The sequence below is a fragment of the Hemitrygon akajei genome, chromosome 16 (assembly GCF_048418815.1).
Source record: "Hemitrygon akajei chromosome 16, sHemAka1.3, whole genome shotgun sequence".
Lineage (NCBI taxonomy): Eukaryota > Metazoa > Chordata > Chondrichthyes > Myliobatiformes > Dasyatidae > Hemitrygon > Hemitrygon akajei.
In genome coordinates, this window is record NC_133139.1 from 26,462,110 (window position 1) to 26,482,846 (window position 20,737).

General features: G+C 47.5%; 1 protein-coding gene across 6 annotated transcripts in view; it reads left to right on the plus strand.

The window, feature by feature from the left end:
• LOC140739874 (unconventional myosin-IXb-like) overlaps nt 1-20,737 on the plus strand; it is a 110,708-nt gene that overhangs the window by 6,588 nt on the left and 83,383 nt on the right. For all 6 annotated transcript variants that reach the window (XM_073068485.1, XM_073068489.1, XM_073068484.1 and 3 more), the window contains exon 2: nt 18,641-19,545. In XM_073068485.1, coding sequence (XP_072924586.1) covers nt 18,709-19,545 — 837 coding nt within the window. In that variant the 5' untranslated portion in view covers nt 18,641-18,708. The remainder of the gene's footprint in view (nt 1-18,640; nt 19,546-20,737) is intronic.

The following is a 20,737-nucleotide window of genomic DNA, read 5'->3' on the forward strand; positions in this document are numbered from 1 at the left end:
CTCCCAGAAAAGCTATGCCATCTGTCCTATTACCCTGTGAAGTATCCCTCCTTGGTGCTTGACCGTCCCTTGATGAAACGCTTCACAAATTCTTCTTCCACTTCATCTTCAGCCAGAGTTCCAAATTGTAGCTGCCTTTATATTTTCTCAAAATATTTGTTTTTCCTTGTTCAGCCCTTTTATGTTTCCTTTGGTAGATTTTAAATTGTCCTCTGATTCTTGAACCAGTCCTGAATGAGACACCTATCTAAACCAGGCCTTGCTTTGTTCCATTGAGAACAACCCACGAGAGGCTTCTCGTAGCTGAAACCTCTCACGGTAACATTTCTATCACTCAGTCTGAACCTTTAGGTTGAATAACTAGGATCATGCACTGTGCTCCGTATGAGACTAAGCACCATCTTATTAAAAGATTTCTTACTGGATTGAATGAGGATTCTTATACGAAAGTCTTTTGGAAAACTTTGGTGGATGTGGACTCCTCCGTAAACCCGTTTCCTCAGCTCCCTGTTTTCCAATGCTGCCCTTCAGCAACAGTTACGGTATGACTTGTTAACACTAGGTGTGATCCCGTTCCTCTGAGCTGTTAAGGCGACGCCAAACTGTGCCGGGTGCCGGCAGTAAAACTTCTGGAGGTGTTTTCTTGTGGGAGGGAGCAACAGGATGAGGAAAGGCTATTTTCTGGGCAGGAGTGATGCGAAGGGGGAGGGGAGCGATGTTTCATTCCAGCAGCTGAATCTGGCGCTGGAAGGAGAGGGGAACATGTACGATTGTACTTCAGACTGACTATCTGAAAAATCAGCAGATTCTTAACGTGACACAGGATGAAAGAAAAAATAGAACTGAAGGAGAACATTGTGATATTCTAGGTAAAGGGCTGAGTTAGACATTAAATGCTCTGACCAGAACCTCTTGCTCTGACCCTCTAACTTGATGGGGTGAACAATGATTTCTTCAGGTAATTTATTTTTCTTTCCCTCTTCTATTCCCCACTCTGACCTCTTACCTCTTTGCCTCACCTGCCCCTGGTGTCGCTCCTTCCTCCCTTTCTCCCATGGTCCACTCTCCTCTCCTTTTAGCTTCCTTCTTCTCCAGCTCTTTACCTTTCTCACCTATCACTCTCTAGCTAGTCCCCCTTCCCCTCCCCCCACCATTTTAGAAACATAGAAAACCCTCAGCACAATACAGGCCCTTCGGCCCACAAAGCTGTGCTGAAGGTGTCCCTACCTTAGAAATTACTTGGCTTACCCGTAGCCCTCTATTTTTCTAAGCTCCATGTACCCATCCAAGGGTCTCTTAAAAGACCCTATCGTATTCGCCTCCACCACTGTCGCCAGCAGCCCATTCCACACACTCACCACTCTCTGCGTATAAAACTTACCCCGACATCTCCCCTGTACCTACTCCCAAGCACCTTAAAACTGTGCTCTCTCGTGTTAGCCATTTCAGCCCTGGGGAAAAGCCTCTGACTATCCACACAATCAATGCCTCTCAGCATCTTGTACACCTCTGTCAAGTCACCTCTCATCTGGATGCTGGATGAACTTATATTCCGGCATTTTACCCCTTCCTTTCCAGTCCTGAAGAAGGGTCTCAGTTTATTCTTTTCCACAGATGCTGCCTGACCTGCCGAGTTCCTGCAGCATTTTGTGTACGTTGCTCTTATTTTCTCTAGTTCGGTTAATTAAACTTTGCACACTTTGCTTTTTTTTTAGCCGCTGCATTGACCTGTCCTCTACTTTTAAATATCTCAAGTAACGCTTTGAGGTCCTCGCCTTCCTCCAGAACACCCAATCCTCCCATTTATGAACAATTCCCTTGCCTTGTTACATCCACCCAAATTCATTTCTTTGCGCACCTGTTGCTACTTGTCAGCCTAAGTGACCGGACTCTCCGTATCAGCCTCCCTCGTTGTTGTTGACCCTCAGCTCATTTTTGCACCATTTGCAATCACACTTTAGCCTTAATCGTTATCATACATTACAGAAGCCGATTGATTCAGCCCTGCAGTAGCTGATAAAATCACTCGCCGTTCTTATCCTTTACCTTGCAGCCACTCAGCTAAAGTTGGACCCAATTTTGTCAGGGGACCTCGTCTCTCTGCTTGACAAGTCCCGGAACAGAACCCAGTTTGTCAAACCGAGAAACTTCTTATCCCCAGGTGGATACAGATGTCAACTGCACCCTCAGTCTCTCATGCCTTCCAACCCCACAGCCCTCTGAGATTTTGGAACATCTACTCCATCTCGTTGCAAATCGGGTTCAAGTTCATTGTCATTCAACTGTTCACATGAATACTGCTAAACAAAAAGGTTCCTTGGGCACCAAGGTGCAAAAAGACAGTATGTATATCACATCCACCTCATAAAATAACATGAGCAGATTTTAAAAGTTATTCTATAGATGAACAAGTTGACATAAAGTGCAGATAGGGCATTTAGTTAAATATGCCACTGTACTGGCACTACCATGTGTGCCCCGGGTGGTTGTAAGGTGTTGAGAAGTCTAACAGTCTGTGAGCAGAAAATGGTTTACCCAGCTGAGCAACCCTTGACACTGTGGTGCCTTCTACTTGATGAGGTTGTGGGACGGATGGGAGGGGCCCTTGACAAACCTGTGAGCTCTGCGGAGACAGGGTTCCCAGTGTAATCTGTAGATGTAGATCTCTGAATTTAAGTGCTCCACCGTTGATGGTCCAGTCTTCATCTACTGAGGCCCCATAGCTCAGCAGTTCCCTCTACCGAAGATGTCTGCAGTGCCTTCATCTTCTTGGAAGCTGCCTCTTTGGCCAAGCTTTGGGCGTCCGAAGGTTTCCACTTCATCTGAGACACAAGCAGAACTGCTCACGCCTGGGTGCTGGGCTTCAGCCGCCCGTCTGCTTTCTCCTCCTTGTTCGTAGGCTCCATCCCCTGGCATTCTGATCACCTCCGGGAAATCTAACAATAAGCCTGAAAGAGCACAGAGAAAATTGGCAGCGATATTTGCCAGGACCTGGGGGCCTGAGTAATAGGGAAAGGTTGAGTAAGAGAGGACTTCACTCCCTGAGTGCAGGAGAACGAGGGGGGGGGGGGGGTCGTACAGAGCAGAATAGATTGGGTGAATGCAGAATAGATTGGGTGAATGCCCGCAGGCTTTCTCCCCTCAGATTGTGCGAGACCAGAACTGGAAGTTATAGATATTCTGAAATATTCCAGAGGTATCTGTAGGGAAACTTTTTCACTCAGAGAGTGTGTGTGTGAAGAATGAATGTGGTAGATGGGGGTTCAGTTGGACAGTTTTGGATATCTATATGGATGAGAGCAATTTGGTTGGATTTGATCCAGGGACAGGTAGGTGGAACTAAGCAGAAGTTTGAGTCGGCTTAACTGGTTGTGTAAATGTTCCTGTTACTGTAGTGTTATGTGACTCTTTTTGACCATTCTGATGGTCTCCTGGCTGTACTTGGAGCAAGTTCCATTAACTTGAACTGCCGCAGTATCCAAACTAAAGAGCCTTGTTCACCCAACAACACACACAAAATGCTGGTGGAACACAGCAGGCCAGGCAGCATCTATAGGGAGAAGCACTTGTCGACGTTTCGGGCCGAGACCCTTCATCTAGTCCTGACGAAGGGTCTCGGCCCGAAACATCGACAGTGCTTCTCCCTATGGATGCTGCCTGGCCTGCTGCGTTCCACCAGCATTTTGTGTGTGTTGTTTGAATTTCCAGCATCTGCAGATTTCCTCGTGTTTGAGCCTTGTTCACCCATTGGCCTGGACTGGATCTCAGTTCTGCAACACCTTGCTGTTAAAATTCCCATTCTTATCTTCAGTCCTCTCCATGATCTCATCCCTTTCCTTGCAATCTCCTGATCTCTGCTATCCTCTACTCCTAGGTTTGATTCTGCCCTTTTTTTAATTATAATTAAATTTAATATTTTTTATTATTATTATTATTATTATTATTACTTGACTCTGGCAGCTTTGCATTCCACTGGCTGGGCATCGGCACACCCCCAGTCTGCCAGATCCTTCACTCTGCAGAGTCTGCTTTGCGGAGTTGGGTTCCCCTTCTAATCTCTATCTCTGTCTCTCTCCCTCCCTCTGTTTCTGCTGTTGTTTTGCTCTTTGCCACCTATTCCCCACCAGCCCCTGCCTCACCCCTCTCTTTCACTTTTTCTTTACTGCTATCTCCCCTCTACACTTGTAATCCTGATGCGCACATTCAGTCAAAACATTGACTATCCCGTTGTCTCCACAGACGCTGCTTGACCTCTAACAGTTGAGTTTTCTCCTGTAGTTCCACCATCTGCAGTCTCTTGCGTCACCACATTACATAATATTTATTAAATTTCTTGGAAATGTTTGATGATGGCAAAGATGTTATAGAAGGATACACTACAAGTATCTACATGTCAGAGAGGCAATGCTTATTAACTGGTTCTTACATGCAGGAATGAAGCATTGTTGGAATATGCTTAACTTGGTTCTCCCATGTGGACTTTCTGACGAAGACTAATTCTATTGCAGTTTTCCCATGGGGGGGGGGGGGGTGGTCATTCTCTCGAGGAGGGAAGGTGATGCTTGAGGGTGGGTGTGTTGGCAGTGGTTAGAGAGAAGCACGCTGCTTGGATCTGAGCCATGAGATTCAGCTACTCGTGCATTTTAGTTGTTGGCCTGGTTCTGAAGCTCCCGTCAGCCTGCTGCGACTTGAACGTGTTTGGGAACATTCCCCAAGGGAACTGGGCGCCATTTGTCTGGGGTGGGAGAAAAGTTTGAGTGATGTTTACCGGGAGAATTTACTTCCTTGGAGAATAATGGGTGTGCTCTCCAAAGGAATGGTTGGATTTGTGTTGGAACTAGCTTCCAAAGCCTGCCGAAAGAAGGGTGCCTGGCTTTGTAGCGTGTCCTCAGCATGCAAGGCCACACTTCCATTTCTCATCCATAGGTTGACCCCTTTTATCCGCTAACAGGCGGTACCAGGACTGCAGCTTGGCCAATGCTGGCTGCAACTCGTAGAATTGATCAGCTAGAGAGACTGATGAGAACCCACCAATAATGTCTCCCAGACTGACTTGCATCCCCAATACTGTACACCATTGTTATGCAGAGTAGGACCTATACCCCATTGTTATTCAATGACAGACATACACCACAGTGACAAGAGTCACACACTCCTATACCATCAGTAAACGGCGATCAGAAACAGAATCAGGTTTATTATCACCGGCATGCCACGTGAAATTTGTTAACTTAGCAGCAGATCAATGCAATACACAATCTAGCAGAGAGAAAAATAATAATAAAAATAAAATTTAAAAAATAATAAGTAAATCAGTTACTGTGTGTGTGTGTGTGTGTGTGTGTGTGTGTATAGAATAGATTTTATAAAGTGCAAAAACAGAAATACTGTACATGTTTTTTAAAAAAGTGAGGTAGTGTCCAAAGCTTCGAAGTCCATTTAGGAATCGGATGGCAGAGGGGAAGAAGCTGTTCCTGAATTGCTGAGTGTGTGCCTTCAGGTTCCTGTACAGTGAGAAAAGGGCATGCCCTGGGGGCTTGAGGTCCTTAATAATGGACGCTGCCTTTCTGAGACACCGCTCCCTAAAGATGACCTGGGTACTTTGTAGGCTAGTACCCAAGATGGAGCTGACTAGATTTACAATCTTCTGCAGCTTCTTTCAGTCCTGTGCAGTAGCACCCCCATACCAGACAGTGGTGCAGCCTGTCCGAATCTCTTCAAACTCCTAATAAAGTATAGTCGTTGTCTTGCCTTCTTTATAACTACATCGATATGTTGGGACCAGGTTAGGTCCTCAGAGATCTTGACGCCCAGGAACTTGAAGCTGCTCACTCTCTCCGCTTCTGATCCCCCTATGAGGACTGGTTTGTGTTCCTTTGTCTACCAGCCTTTAGCATTGTTCTGAATGTTATAATGTGACAGACAAGTACTTGCCAAGCAGTACCCCAGCGTTATACAGTGACAAGCCTGTCCCATCAGCAGAGTACTCCAGCATTGTATGACTGACCTGAACCCACCAGTACTGGACTGACAGAGCCGTAGCCAGTAGTATTCACTCCATGTTTTACGTTGAACCAAGCCTAGAGGCCCTATTTTTATAGTGGTGTCATATTCCAGTGTGAAAAATAGTGTACACTCAAGATCAGTCTCTGAACCAGCAGGAGGAGATTTCAAGTGTGGGTGTGTCCTGAATCTGGTTTGCTGTAAAACCCCTTTCAATGACTCTGCAGGGAGTTTTGGAGAATGAGGAAATGCTTAGATCATAAAAAAATCTTCTCACACGTTTTCTTAGATTCTCACTGACGACAATTCCCTATGCGGTGTTGAAGTTTTCTTTTGGTGAAGTGATCAGATCCATTGCCCAAGCTTCACACAGTTAAAATGTGTTCAACAGACATTGTTGGGGAAAAAACTGATTGCCCCTTGTCTCTTCCACTGGGGTCACTTGCTGCAGTGTCTGAATACTTCTGGGTTAGTCGGGGGGGGGGGGTCTTGTTGGTAATGCAGCTGCAGATAGAGTATGTGGCGTTCTGCAGGCTGGGGAGTCAGATGTCTAGATTAGTGTTGACTGCATTGTTCTGAAGTAACCTGGTGTTACTTAAAACTCCAGAGGTTGTGCTAGGTTCCTCCAATTACCCCTGCTTCTTTGTCTCTGTTGAGGTCCAGGGTTGTATGACAATCGAGCTCTTTCATTTCAGTTGGTTGGTGTCAAGTGACCCTTCCATGGTTATGAATGGAGCAGAGGCGGGTGAATGGGCTACCCTGGCAGGAATTGCGTTGTCCTGCGACTCTCAACAGAGAGCTACACATGCCCGGCTACCAAACACTATTTAAAGAATTTATTCTGGTCTATTTATAAATGGGAGCTCAGTGCAAATGTGAAAAGAAGGCAGCATCTTCTCTACTAGGTCAGTGGGCAGTGTCCGCGTAGTCCAGCCGATGGCATTCTTCTCTCCGGGTCGGAATGCCGTGGGCTTTGATCTCCTTCCAAGCACTCCTCAGAACCGAAGGAGCGGATGGAGGGGCAGTAAGATGAGGGAGCATCGTGAGCAAGACTGGTGACATGAAGATCCCAGGGAATTATTTGTGATAAAAGCAGGAACCTCTTGCATTATCCTGCCCAACATATTGTTACAGCTAATGAGATAGGCCTCGTGCATTTCTTCCCAAGAGGAAGGAACCCAGCTGGAACAAACTTTCCCAAGAGATGCAACCTCTTAGTTCATGTATCACCCAGTGTAAGTGTTCTGTCACCTTCTCCAGTGCCTCTGTGTGCTGTTGTATAACTAGAGATGACCTCAGAACAGAGGAATGCCCCTTTGGAACAGAGATGAGGAGGAATTTCCTTAGCTAGAGGGTGGTGAGTGTGGAATTCATTACCTCAGACGGCTATGGAGACAAGTCATTGGGACAATTTAAAGCAGAGGCTGATAGATTCTTGAACAGCAAGTCTGTCTAAGGTTATGGGGAGGAGGCAGGAGAATGGAGCTGAGAGGGATAATAAATCAGCCGTGATGGAATGGCAGAGTAGACTCGATGACCATACAGCCTAATTCTATGCCTATGTCTAATGGCCTGGTGTCTTACGAATTTTCTGCTGAAATTTCTGGAGTGGAGCTCGAACCCACATCCTGCTGACTTTGAGGCATGACATTACCCATTGTGTCATGGTTGACAGTAGAGGCAGGTTCTAGCACCTCCCATTGCTGTCTACGTGAGCAAGCTTGGCTGAATGGAGTCGAGATGTCTTTCACTGATATATTAGGCAGTCTGATGATCCAGCGGGGTAAAAGCAGGTCAGATGGTGTCATGTGACAGGAAGCGTGGCTGATGCAGGACCTTGCTTAGATGGTTTTTTAATTTAAAAAGAACCCTGCAGTGAATGTCTGTTGAAGCACGTCCTTTGTGGCTGAGAATCTGTGTTAATTTGTGTTCTTCTGCTGAATGAAGCAGTATCTGAGTGTGAAGCAGGGTTAGTCAACTTGTTGGCATGGATTAAAGCACCAAGGGAAATCAGCTTGGTGAGCACAGCCTCCAGAGTTGTGTTCTGAAAATGGGAATAAATAGTCAACCTTCATGCACGCTGTCACAGGGACATCAGAACGAAATATCACCTTGATGTGAAGGGCAGTAAACCTGGGAATAATTAGACCAGAGTGCTTGCATTGGTCTAGCTTCCATTTTTAAAATTGTGCATCCTGCCATTTATAGATTAAGATTAATTTCACTTGCATACAATTATTTTGGGAGCACATTGCATTAATTTATCCCACTATAATTATACTCTCCATTCGGTGGAGACTATAATGGGCTGAGTCCATAATAAGTGTGGATGTGGTGAAGAGAGGGTGGCAGGAGCATTGGTTGGAGCTGAGAATGGTGCGGGGTTTAAATGCCCTTCCACTGGCAATGATTGGAGGTTGGTCACACTGAAGGGAGGATGGAATGGCTGACTAGTTGGGGATGGGATGAAGGGGAGAGGGACTCTTCAGTTTAGTGTTTTCCTGTGGTCGGGTAGCATGACTGAGAGTTATACAGCATGGATACAGGCCCTTGGCCCAACTCGCCCACACCAACCAAGCTGTCTATCTGATAGAGTCCCATCTGTCTGTATTTGGCCCGTATCCCTCTAAACCTTCTCTATTCAGCATGGTATCCTAAATTTAAAGATGAGCTTTATCTGTCACATGCAGTGAAATGCGTTGTTTTGCATTAAATCAGCGAGGATGGCGCTAGGAAGCCGTAAGTGCTCCATGCGTCCGGCGCCAGCGTAGCATGGACAGAAATCACTAACCCTAACCGTACATCTTTGGAGTGTGGGAGGAGACTGAGTTTGGTCTGATTGTGGTAGTAGAGGGGGCCACGGACAAACCTGTCAGGATGGGAATGTGAAGACAAATTGAGATGGGTGGCCACCAGGAGATCCTGCCTTTTGCAGCAGATGGAGCGAAGCTGCTCGACAAAACGGCTGCCCAGTCTGTGTCGCGCCTCACCGATGTAGAGGAGGCCACCCCTGGAGAACCAGACCTCCTCTACATTGACAGTCGCTAAAGGCAGAGATGAGGCTAGGCTGTTTCTCTCGGACAACAATGAGACTTTGGAGTGTTGCTCCTCAAAGACGATTGGAAGCAAGTCTTTGATTTCTTTCACAGCAGAGTTAGATATATTCTTGATAAGTAAGAGGGAGAAGTTTGCCAGAGGCCAAGTGGGGTTGTGGAATTAGTGACAGAGCAGGCTCCAGGGGTGAAGCAGCCTACTCTCTCTAATTCACATGTCCGTGCTTATGTGTGACAAGTGAGTTACTCTGTTGGGCTCCCATTTGTCAGTCGTGTAGAGACAAAGATTGCAATGGTAGGAAGCCATTCAGACTGATTTGTACCATAACTCCGTTTACTCCTGAGCGTCAAATTCCTAGGTACTTTTGGTTACCAAAGATCTATTAATTTTCGATTTAAAATTAGCAAAAAAGACTCAGAATCAATTTCTGCTCATGAAAGAGAGTTGAAAGTTCTGACACTCTCCCGAGTGCAGCTACGTCTCTGAACTATTCTTCTGAAGGTCCTGGGGTTACTTTCAGGCCATTCCTTTTCTCTTGTAGAGTAGGACTGTGTGGACTGTCTGCATCGGGGAGTGGGTTGGTATGTGGTTTTTGGCAGGAGTGTTCTGGTATCTGAAAGAACTTCTGCAAAACTTGATTGTGATGTTTTGTAACCATTTCTTTACACTCCTTTGTTCTACCATCACCACCATCCTCCCCCCCCCCCCCCCAGCCTTAGATTAGATTAGTTTTACTTATCACACGTACTGCGAAACCTACAGTAAAATGTGTCATTTGTATCCAGTCAAATTGTGTTGAGTAGGCTTCTGACACCAACACAACATGCCCACAACTCACTAACCCTTACCATACGCCTTTGGGATGTGGGAGGGAATCGGAGCACCCTTGGAAATCCACGCAGTCATGGGGAGAACGGGCAGAATCATTACAGACGGTGGCCCTGATCTTACAGCTGCACTGTAAAGCATTCAGCTCATTGCTGCACTATTGGTCCTTCTCAAAGCATAAAACAAACACCAGCAAAATTAAAACTTTCAAAATCCAAACTCGTTTTAATTTGTGGGAAGCCAGGAAGTTTGCAAAAAGCCAAAGAAATGTATAATTTGGCGAACGATGCCAATTCTTAAATTGAGCACGCACGCATACTCTGGTCTGCAAGTCCTGGTTCCAGGCAGATGTATGCTGGTCGGATCCCAGATTAGCATGAATGACAATATTAGGAGACCAGTAAATCAAGTTCAGTGCGTTATTTTAATTGTCCTGTTAAGTCTTACACAATCTGTTGCACGTGCACTCAGTGGCCACTTTATTAGGTACAGGAGTGGAGCCTGGTGTGTTCTCCCCGTCGGTTCAAGGTTTGACGTGTTGGGTTCAGAGATGCTCTTCTGCACACCGTTGTCACAATGCATGTTTATCTGAGTTACTGTCACCTTCCTGTCGGCTTGAACCAATCTGGCCATTCTCCTCTCACCTCTCTCATTAACAAGGCATTTTCACCCACAGAACTGCCCCTCACTGGATGCTTTTTGATTTTTGCACCAATCTCTATAAACTCTAGAGACCCTTTTGTACACAAAACCCCAACAGATTAGTTTCTGATATACTCAAACCATCTGTCTGTCACGAACAATTACTTCACGGCCAAAGTCACTCAGATCACATTTCTTCCCCCATTCTGATGTTTGGTCTGAACAACAACTGAACCTCGTGACAATGTCTGCATGCTTTTATGCATTGAGTTGCTGCCACATGATTGGCTGATTAGGTATTTGCATTATCGAGCAGGTGTACCTCACTAAAGCAGCCATTGAGTGTGTATTTTGGGACAATAGATATTTCATGTACATTGAAAATAAGTGGAACGTGGTAAGAATTTCAGGAAGCATAGCCATGTGTGGGGGAACTGGTGGACACTGTATGAAGTGATCTTACTCAGACAGAATCCATGTGGGCAGTGTAAAGCAGGAAAGAGCAGACAAGAAAATCTACAAATAATGAAAGTAAACAGTGGCCAGTTGTTAATACCAAACGAGTGCACAATAGCAAGCTTTTTCATAAGCAGGGAGTGCCCAGGTTGCAACAGGGTTCTGTTAGTGAAAAGTGTTCATATCCTGAACTATTATGAACACAAACAATGTATGGGACAGATTCGCTGAAGGACGGGAGAGTGAGCAGGCACAGGAAGAGTGGTCTCATGGAGCGGGCAGATCTGCTCAGCACACCTCGCTTCCACTTGTCGCGGCTTGCGGGGGACACGGAGACAAGGCGCGCGAAAATGCCCCAGCAGAAGGCGCCCACAGTTCCGCGGCAGCTGGCAAATCCGTCCACGTCCAGCCTGCTGGCCTCCCAGACTCTCGTTCGGACGCCCAAGGTGTCCGTGGGTCAGGGGTTTGTATCCTGGGACGGGCCGTTTCCTATTGAGCTGGGGCTTGTCCTGGAAGCTTGCCTCCTCCTGACGTTTGGAGTCTGTGTAAGCTTTGCAGCTATTGCCCGATATTTACCAGCAGATCTACTGGAGTTTGATCCCACTGCTGTAAAAGTGAGCAGGCTGTGGGGGGAGGGAGGGAGGGAGGGAGAAGCACATATGAGCTTATTCCTGTCTCTTCCTCGTGCCCACTGATTGTAGACTTGTGGACGACAGTAGAGGTGGGAACTCTGTCTCTGTGAGCTCCATCTGCGGACAGAGGGCAATGATGACGAAAGAGCAAAATAAAGCAGTCGATTCATTGAAGTTTCACTGTCCCATGATCTGGGAGGGAAAGCTGAGGTCCCACAGTGCTGTGTGTGGTGGGAGGGTGACACTGCAGCAAAGTGTATTAATTATCTGATGGGAGAGGACAGGCAGGAGGTGGGGTTGGTTGCATGTTTAAGTAAATGGGACTGATCCCTTATCTCCATGTTCAGATACCAATTAGTGGAATGTCGATGTTAAACAAGTTGGGGAGGAAGGGTGTGAGTCCATGTGTTGACACGCTGGTGGGAAGAATGGGCAGCAAGAGACAGATTCAGATCTGAGCCCAATGAAGCAGGGAAGGCTGGAGGGGCGGTGGCGGTTAATGGATGCTGTGCTGACGTGGAAAATCAGAGTTTCCGCACTTGGGAGGATTTGAAGGAACAGGTTAATGAGAGTTTATCTTTCTGTCCAATCATTTCTTCCCTTTGTTCCTTGGCCCCATTTATTTAAGTCCATAAGATACAGGAGCAGAATTGGGCCGTCGAGTCTGCTCCATCATTTCATCATGGCTGATCCATTTCCCTCTCAGCCCCAATCTCCTGTCTTCTCTCCATATCCCTTCATGCTCTGACTAATCAAGAACCTGTCAACCTCTACCTTAAATATACCCAGTGACTTCTGGCAACGAATTCCACAAATTCACCACTCTCTGGCCAAAGAAATTCTTCCTCATCTCCATTCTAAATGGACGTCCCACTATTCTGAGGCAGTGTCCTCTGGTCTTTGACTCCCCCACTATAGGAAGCATCCTCTCCACATCTGCATTGAACATCAACGGCTCCTCGGTTGAGGTAATTAAGAGCACTAAATTTCTTGGTGTTCACCTGGTCCCTCAACACCAGCTCCATAGCAAAGAAAGTCCAGCAGCGTCTCTCTGCAAAGGCTGAGAAAAGTCCATCTCCCACCCCCCCCCCCCCCGCCATCCTCATCACATTCTACAGAGGTTGTATTGAGAGCATCCTGAACAGCTGCATCACTGCCTGGTACGGACATTGCATCATCTCTGATTGCAAGATCCTGCAGTGGATAGTGAGGTCGGCTGAGAAGATCATTGGGGTCTCTCTTCCCGCCATTACAGACATATACACTACACGCTGCATCCGCAAAGCAAACAGCATTTTGAAGGACCCCATGCACCCCTCATACAAACTCTTCTCCCTCCTACCGTCTGGAAAAAGGCACCGGAGCATTCAGCTCTCACGACCAGACTATGTAACAGTTTCTTCCCCCAAGCCATCAGACTCCTCGACACCCAGAGCCTGAACTGACACCAACTTACTGCCCTCTACTGTGCCTATTGTCCTGTTTATTATTGATTGTAATGCCTGCACTGTTTTGTGCTCTTTATGCAGTCCTGGGTAGGTCTGTAGTCTAGCGTAGTTTTTTTCTGTATTGTTTTTACGTAGTTCTGTGTAGTTTTTGTACTGTTTCATGTAACACCATGGTCCTGAAAAACGTTGTCTCGTTTTTACTGTGTACTGTACCAGCAGTTATGGTCGAAATGACAATAAAAAGTGACGACTTGAGTTGATCTCCCCCCCCATTCTTCTGAATTCCAACGAGTGAAGACCCAGACCCAGAGCCATCAATCACTCTTCGTATGACAGTCCTTACAATCCCAGAATCATTTAATGTTTTCCTTTAGTTTTTGTTCTAAAAGAATTTTATTAAGAGAAACAAAAATTAAATTTAGACCATACGACAAAGGAGCAGAAGTCAGTCATTCGGCCCATCGAGTCTACACCGCCATTTCATCATGAGCTGATCCAGTCTCCCCTTTAGTCCCACTCCCCCACTTTCTCACCATAACCTTTGATGCCCTGACTACTCAGATACCTATCAATCTCTGCCTTAAGTACACCTGATGACTTGGCCTCCACTACCGCCCGTGGCAACAAGTTCCATAGATTCACCACCCTCTGGCTAAAAAATTTTTTTCGCATCTCTGTTCTGAATGGGCGCCCTTCAATCCTCAAGTCATGTCCTCTCGTACTAGACTCTCCCACCATGGGAAACAACTTTGCCACATCCACTCTGTCCATGCCTTTCAACATTCGAAATGTTTCTACGAGGTCCCCCCTCATTCTTCTAAATTCCAAGGAGTACAGTCCAAGAGCGGTCAAACGTTCCTCATATGTTAACCCTCTCATTCTCGGAATCATTCTAGTGAATCTTCTCTGAACCCTCTCCAATGTCAGCACATCATTTCTTAAATAAGGAGCCCAAAACTGCACACAGTATTCTGAGTGAGGTCTTACCAGTGCCTTATAGAGCCTCAACATCACATCCCTGCTCCTATACTCTATTCCTCTAGAAATTTAAATGTTGCCCTTTGCATATGAGATGAGACATATCATCTCATGTTTCCAGTGAGGAGACATCACCTTAAGTATTCACAGAGCTGGTGCAACTTCTCACATTCTTTATATATTTGAAATACAGAACTGTCTATGCTGCAGAAATCACTGATGACCTGGTAGTCCATGCACTTGTTTAATAGAACATGTCTGTGCAATACAGGCAGGTCCCCAAACAAAAAAGGGCTCTATATATATAAGAGTGAGAGAGTGAGAGAGAGAGAGAGTGAGAGAGTGAGAGAGTGAGAGAGGAGAGTGAGTGAGAGTGTGAGAACTCTCTCTGCTGGGTGGGGGGGGGGTGTCCTTCTTCACTAGAAAGCAGAACAGAGAACAAGGAAGAACAGAACAGCAGACAAGGGTGTGGGGTGTGGAATTGGAGAGCGTGTAAGCACAGCCTGTACTGGAAAGTGTCTTGTGCAATGATGGGAGAGCTTGGAAGGAACTTCCAAGAGGTGCCTTCAGTTGTGTGTGACTGGCTCCTGTCGAGTGTTTCTGAGCATGGGTCTGACATCAGATCGAGCATCAAATCCTCACGTGACACTCAGAGTGATGAGGTCTTGAGGGTCTTCAGATACAAGGCTACTCCATCAACGAATCTACCTGCAAATCATAGGAACAGAATTAGGCCATTAAACCCATCAACTTCGCTCCACCATTCAATCATGGCTGATTCCTTTTCCCTCTCAACCCCATTCTGCCTTTTCCCCATAGTAATCAAGAAAATATCAACCTTTGCTTTAAATATACCCAGTAACTTGACCTCCGTAAACGTCTGGGCAATGAATTCCACAGATTCACCACCCTCTGCCTAAAGAAGTTCCTCCTCGCCTCTGTTCTAAAGGGATGCTGTCCGGGAAAGTACCTAGTACCTACGACTCTCCATTCCAGTCCTCTCGATCCAGTATCCTTTCCACTGCCAGCTCTGGTGCAAACTGACTGAAGATGGACATGTCTCAAGTTCAAAAAAAGGCCCAGTTTAAAAAAAAAAGTCAGCTTTTCTTCCTGAGGGGTGGAGTGAGTGCTTTTTCACTGGGGGCTGTATGTCATCTGGACATCCATCACCAGCACACACCATCTGGCAGGAAGCTGTAGGTGCAGGGACCTACCTTCGAACAAAAGGAGGTCTGTTGCAACTTGAGTATTGAAGTATTCTGGCTATGGATGGTCCCATTGTTCAGAGCAATGGCAGAGACGCAGAGTTTAGTCTTGGCCCAAAGTAAGTCCACAAGCATCTTCTGGATCAAAACGAAGATGATTAGTTACTGTTTATATCACCACCTGGTTTTAAGACCAGTGCTTTGCCCTTGTGGGAAAGTACTTGGAATATCCTGCTCAGTGCCCTGGCAGATGGCTGACTTTTGGCACCAACTCCTGTGAGTTTGCTGGCTGTGTCCGGGTAAACCCCCAGATTGAGGAAGTCTGTGGTCTCCTGCCAAAGTTCTCACCCCCTCTGACTCATGTCACTGAGCAGTGTCAGGACAATCGGGCTGCCCTTTTGATCCTTGCCGCAGACAAGCCGAGAGGGGCAGATCCCCTTGAGTTCTGTAGGCAAAGAGCCAAAGCTGTCAATCCCCTCCAAAGATGACCGATGGACTGTGAGAGGACCATGATGTATGCTCCCTCGGAGCGAAAGGATGCTTCGAGGGTACGGTAACTTTAACAAATATTCTGCAGCAATGTATAGAAATTGGACCCAAGCCACATGATGTGACTCAAGTCCAAGTGTGTGCAGTGTCCCAGAGAGGGACTTACAATTCACCCTATTGAACAGCTTCTCCTGGCCAAGGGAGTGAAAGATGACCAACAAACCAGCCCTCCAGGACTAGCAGATCAAACCCAGGACAAGATAGGTGTTTAAAAGTATCGTATAGGCCTGTGTACTGTACAGGGCTGGTCAGAGTGGACCAGCACAGTTCCCGGGCAAGTGAATATGGACTTGAGCAGAGTTTTTGTAATTGGTGCTGAGGGAGATGGTGCCACTTCTTATGAAAGGGAGCGACCTTCCCCATTTTGGCAGCAGGATAATGGCTGCTCTGTGCAACAAGAAGGTCACTGGTCACCCTGGGGAATGAAAACAGATCGATTTTCCCTGGGGAATAAAAACAGAATGTGCTCAGAACATCCCATCTGGTCGTATGGTCATCGGTGGAGAGAAAAACAGTGGATGTTTTGGTTCATTGACCACCAGAACGTGAAACGCGAAAACTCAAGCGTGTTTTAAATTGGCGAGAGACCGAGGGGGTGGAGAGAATAAAGGCAATTAATAGGATGGTCTAAAATCTGAGGGCACAGCCTCAATAAACAGGCATCCCTCTAAAACTGGAATGAGTCGAGTTTCTTCAGCCAGAGAGCAGTGAATCTGAGGAATTTGTTCCTATAGAGAGCTGTGGGGGCCAAGTGATGGGGTGTATTTTAGACAGAGGTTAATACGTTCTTGATTGGTAAAGGCGTTAAAGGTTACAGGGAGAAGGCAGGGGAATGAGGTTGGAAAAAATGCAGCCATGATTGAAGGGCAGGTTAGATCTGACAAACCAAATGGCACCTTTTGCTCCTAGCCTTAAGGAATATTGGTGATGGGGTGAAGAACGAGGTTATCCGAGGGAACGATTGCTTTGGATGTCAATCAGGTGCACTGCTCTGTCTTCAGTGGTGTTGAGCGTCTGAAGGGTTGTTGGTGTTGGTCTCTCTAGACGTGTGTTGGTCCAAGCCTACACTGGTGGCCGTCCCCCACTTTTCCTACGCTGAATCGGCGACTGCATCAGTCCTGTTTCCTGCACCCATGCGGAACTCGTCAACTTCATCTACTTTGCCTCCAACTTCCACCCTGCCCTCAAATTTACCTGGTCCATTTCCGACACCCCCTTCTCCTTTCTCGATCTCTCTGTCTCTATCCTGGAGACCGCTTATCTACTGATGTTTGTTATAAGCTCACGGACTCTCACAGCTACCTGGACTCTTTCCACCCTGTTACTTGTAAAAACGCCATCCCCTTCTCTCAATCCCTCCATCTCCACCGCATCTGCTCTCAGGAAGAGGCTTTTCATTCTAGAACAAAGAAAGGGGCTTCCTTCACTATCAATGATACCCAAAACCACACATCTCCCACTTCACGCAATTCTGCTCACATCCCATCCTCCCGCCACCCTACCAGGGATAGGGTTCCTCTTGTCCTCACCTACCAGCTCACCAGTCTCCTTGTCCAGCACATAATTCTCCGAAACTTCTGCCATCTCCAACGGGAGCCCACGACCAAGCACATCTTCACCTCTCCTCCACTTTCCGCTTTCTGCAGAGATCACTCCCTAAACACCACCCTTGTCCATTTGTCCCTCCCCACTGCTCTCCCTCCTGGCATTTATCCTTGCAGGTGGAACAAGTGCTCCACCCGTTCCTACGCTTCGGGGCCCTAAACAGTCCTTCCAGGTGAGGTGACACTTCACCTGAGACTCTTGGGGTTGTATACTGTGTCCGATGTTCCTGTATATCAGTGAGACCGGACGTAGATTGGGAGGCTGCTTCGCTGAGCACCTACGCTGTGTCTATCCATGGCTTCCTCCACTGTCGTGATGAGGCCACACTGAGGTTGAAGGAACAACACCTTATATCCTGAGTAGGTAGCCGCCAACCTGACAGCATGAATATCAGTTTCTGGTAATGCCCTCTCATCTCTCCTTCCCCATTCCCCATCCCCATTCCCCCTCTCACCCTTTCTCTCTTCCATGACCTTCTGTCCTCTCCTATCAGATTCCCCCTTCTCCAGCCCTTCACCTCTTTCACCAATCAACCTCCCAGCTCCTTACTTCACCCTCCCGGCCTGTGACTGCCCAGCTTCCTCCAGCTGCTTCGGTTTCTACCCACAATCCAAAGACCTACGGATGAGTAGGTTAATTGGACACGTGAGTGCAACCTCGTGTGGAACCTCGTTTCACAACTGAAGGAATCAAACCAGGGCCAGACCTCAAGGTCGAGAGAGCAGGATCTCCTCTTCCCTACTGACTACTCACAGGACAACATGGTGGAGGTCTATTTTTGCAATGTTATTGACAGTATTTCCCTCTGTGGCAGCTTACGAACTTGAGTGCTGAATAGTGAATTCACATCTTTGCTCAGCAAAACCGATGTTTTTTTTTTGGCGGTGCCCAAAACATGCACGTTCTTTTACTCACAAACACAAGATGGGTTAGCTGACTGGTGGTCGAGCGGTATCGGCACCGGACTCCGAGGCCAGTGGCCCCGGGTTCGAATCCGCCCGCTGCTCGCACGCTTTCCACCCGCGCTGGGTTGAGCGTCGAGCTAGCAACTCGGCCTCGTAAAAAAACAAACCAGACCATAATGCTAAAGAAACGGCAAGGTTGCTGCCCGATGCACCACGGGGCGCAGAGAGGGTTAACAACAGGATGGGTTGAAAAATGTTTATTAACCCCTTCTTTCTCTTCTCCCCCCCCAACCAAACATTCCCTCTCCCCTCTTCCTCACCCCCGTTGTCCCCAGGTTGATGGAGTTGTGCCCTGAGCAGTGTGTGGAATGGTGAGGGACGACGCTGTCGCCGTTGTGGAACCATGAGTACTAAAGCTACACATGGATCAGACAACCGAGAGGGCAAGATCTACACCCTCCAGATCTGCCCAAGCCTCTACAGCAAGGACTCGGTGTGCTACTGCCTGCCGGCCACCAAGGATGTGACGGCGGCCGAGGTTATCCGCGAACTCACGGGCAAGCTGAACCTGGACGCCTCCAAGTGCTACGTGCTGGCCGAGGTGAAGGAGTCCGGGGGCGAGGAGTGGATTCTTGACGCCAATGACCTGCCTGTCCAGCGGGTGCTGCTGTGGCCCCGGCGGGCGCAGGAGAAGCACTCGCAGAGCGAAGGCTACTACTTCCTCCTCCAGGAGAGGAACAACGACGGCACTATCCGCTACATCAACCTGCAGGTCGTGGCCAAGGAGCGGGAGAAGCACAGCCTGGTGGAACGTGGCTTCCTGCCGCCCGAGTCCCACCTGTATAATGACCTGTGCAAGCTGCCGACCCTGACCGAGGAAACCATCCTCCAGACCTTCAAGACCCGCTTCCTGAAACACAAGATCTACACGTACGCCGGCAGCATCCTCATCGCCATCAACCCCTTCAAGTTCCTGCCCATTTATAACCCCAAGTACGTGAAGATGTACGAGAACCACCAGTTGGGCAAGTTGGAGCCTCATATCTTCGCCGTGGCTGACGTTGCCTACCACACCATGCTGAAGAAGCAGGTGAACCAGTGCATCGTGATCTCGGGGGAGAGCGGCTCCGGTAAGACCCAAAGCACCAACTTCCTCATCCACTGCCTGACCGCTCTCAGTCAGAAGGGGTACGCCAGCGGTGTTGAGAGAACCATCCTGGGCGCTGGACCAGTATTAGAGGTAAGACCGTCACACCCCTTTGACCCGGTTAGAAATCAGCATCTCCCAGCGTTCAAAACCCTTCTAAGTAATCACTAATTAATCTGTCACTTCTAAAAGCTCAGCAGAAACCAGGTTGCCAATCATAAACACAAGAGATTCTACCGTACCAGGGCGGCGCGTTACTGCAGCCGTTCGTGCAACCACTTTACAGTAACAACTGTAAGATCACAGTTCAATTCCCACCACTGTCTGTAAGGAGTTTGTATGTCTCCCCGTGACACACGGGTTTCCTCCGGGTGCTCTGGTTTCCTCCCGTGTTCCAAAGACATACAGTTAGGGCAAGTGAATTGACTCCAGACACTTGCGGGCTGCCCAACACAATCCTCGCTGATTTGATTTGACGCAAATTGGCGCACTTTATGTTTCGACATACATGTGACAAATTAAAACTAATGCTAATCCTAGATTCTGCAGACGCTGGAAGTCTTGAGCAACAGACGCAAACTGCGGGAGGAACTCAGCAAGCCGGGCAGGATCTGTGGAAGGGAGCAACATTTCAGGCTGACATCCATCATGGTGAAGGATCTGGGCTCAAAATGTCAACCGTGCGCTCCTCCCCAAAGATGCTGCCTGGCTTGCTGAGTTCCTCCAGCTTTCTGTGTGCGCTGCTTACAAACCGGGCTGATTACTCTGGATGTGACCCAGCCCAGGAAGAGGCCATTCGCCCACAGCAGATCACACCTGTTCTGCTTCTGTCAATCCTCTCTGATCTCCGCACCCTAGTCCCTCATGCTTTTGCCATAGGGAATGTTTTTTTAAAAATTTAACTCAGTGGAAGTTTTTCACTGCATTTGGTGGGGTGGTGCTGACTGTTGATACTGAATTTCTGAGATAAAATGTTAGAACTGCACTAGGTTTGTAGTTTTTAACGTTGGAATCCAGTAAATCATTGGAGGAACAGGCTCTTCTGGTTTGAATGCTTGCTATCATTATCCGGGGATATTTGATGGGAGAGAATTAAAGGAGAATAACACAGTATCTCACCCAGCACTGTACGGACGACCTCCATTTTGAATGCTTTTGTTTCACAATAAGTTTATTCAAACATCAACAAAAGAGGCAAAAATTAATATATTGTTCTCAGTATCCACCGTTGCTCCCACCAGTCACACAAGTGGGCAGTATGGTTAGCACAACGGTGTACGGTACA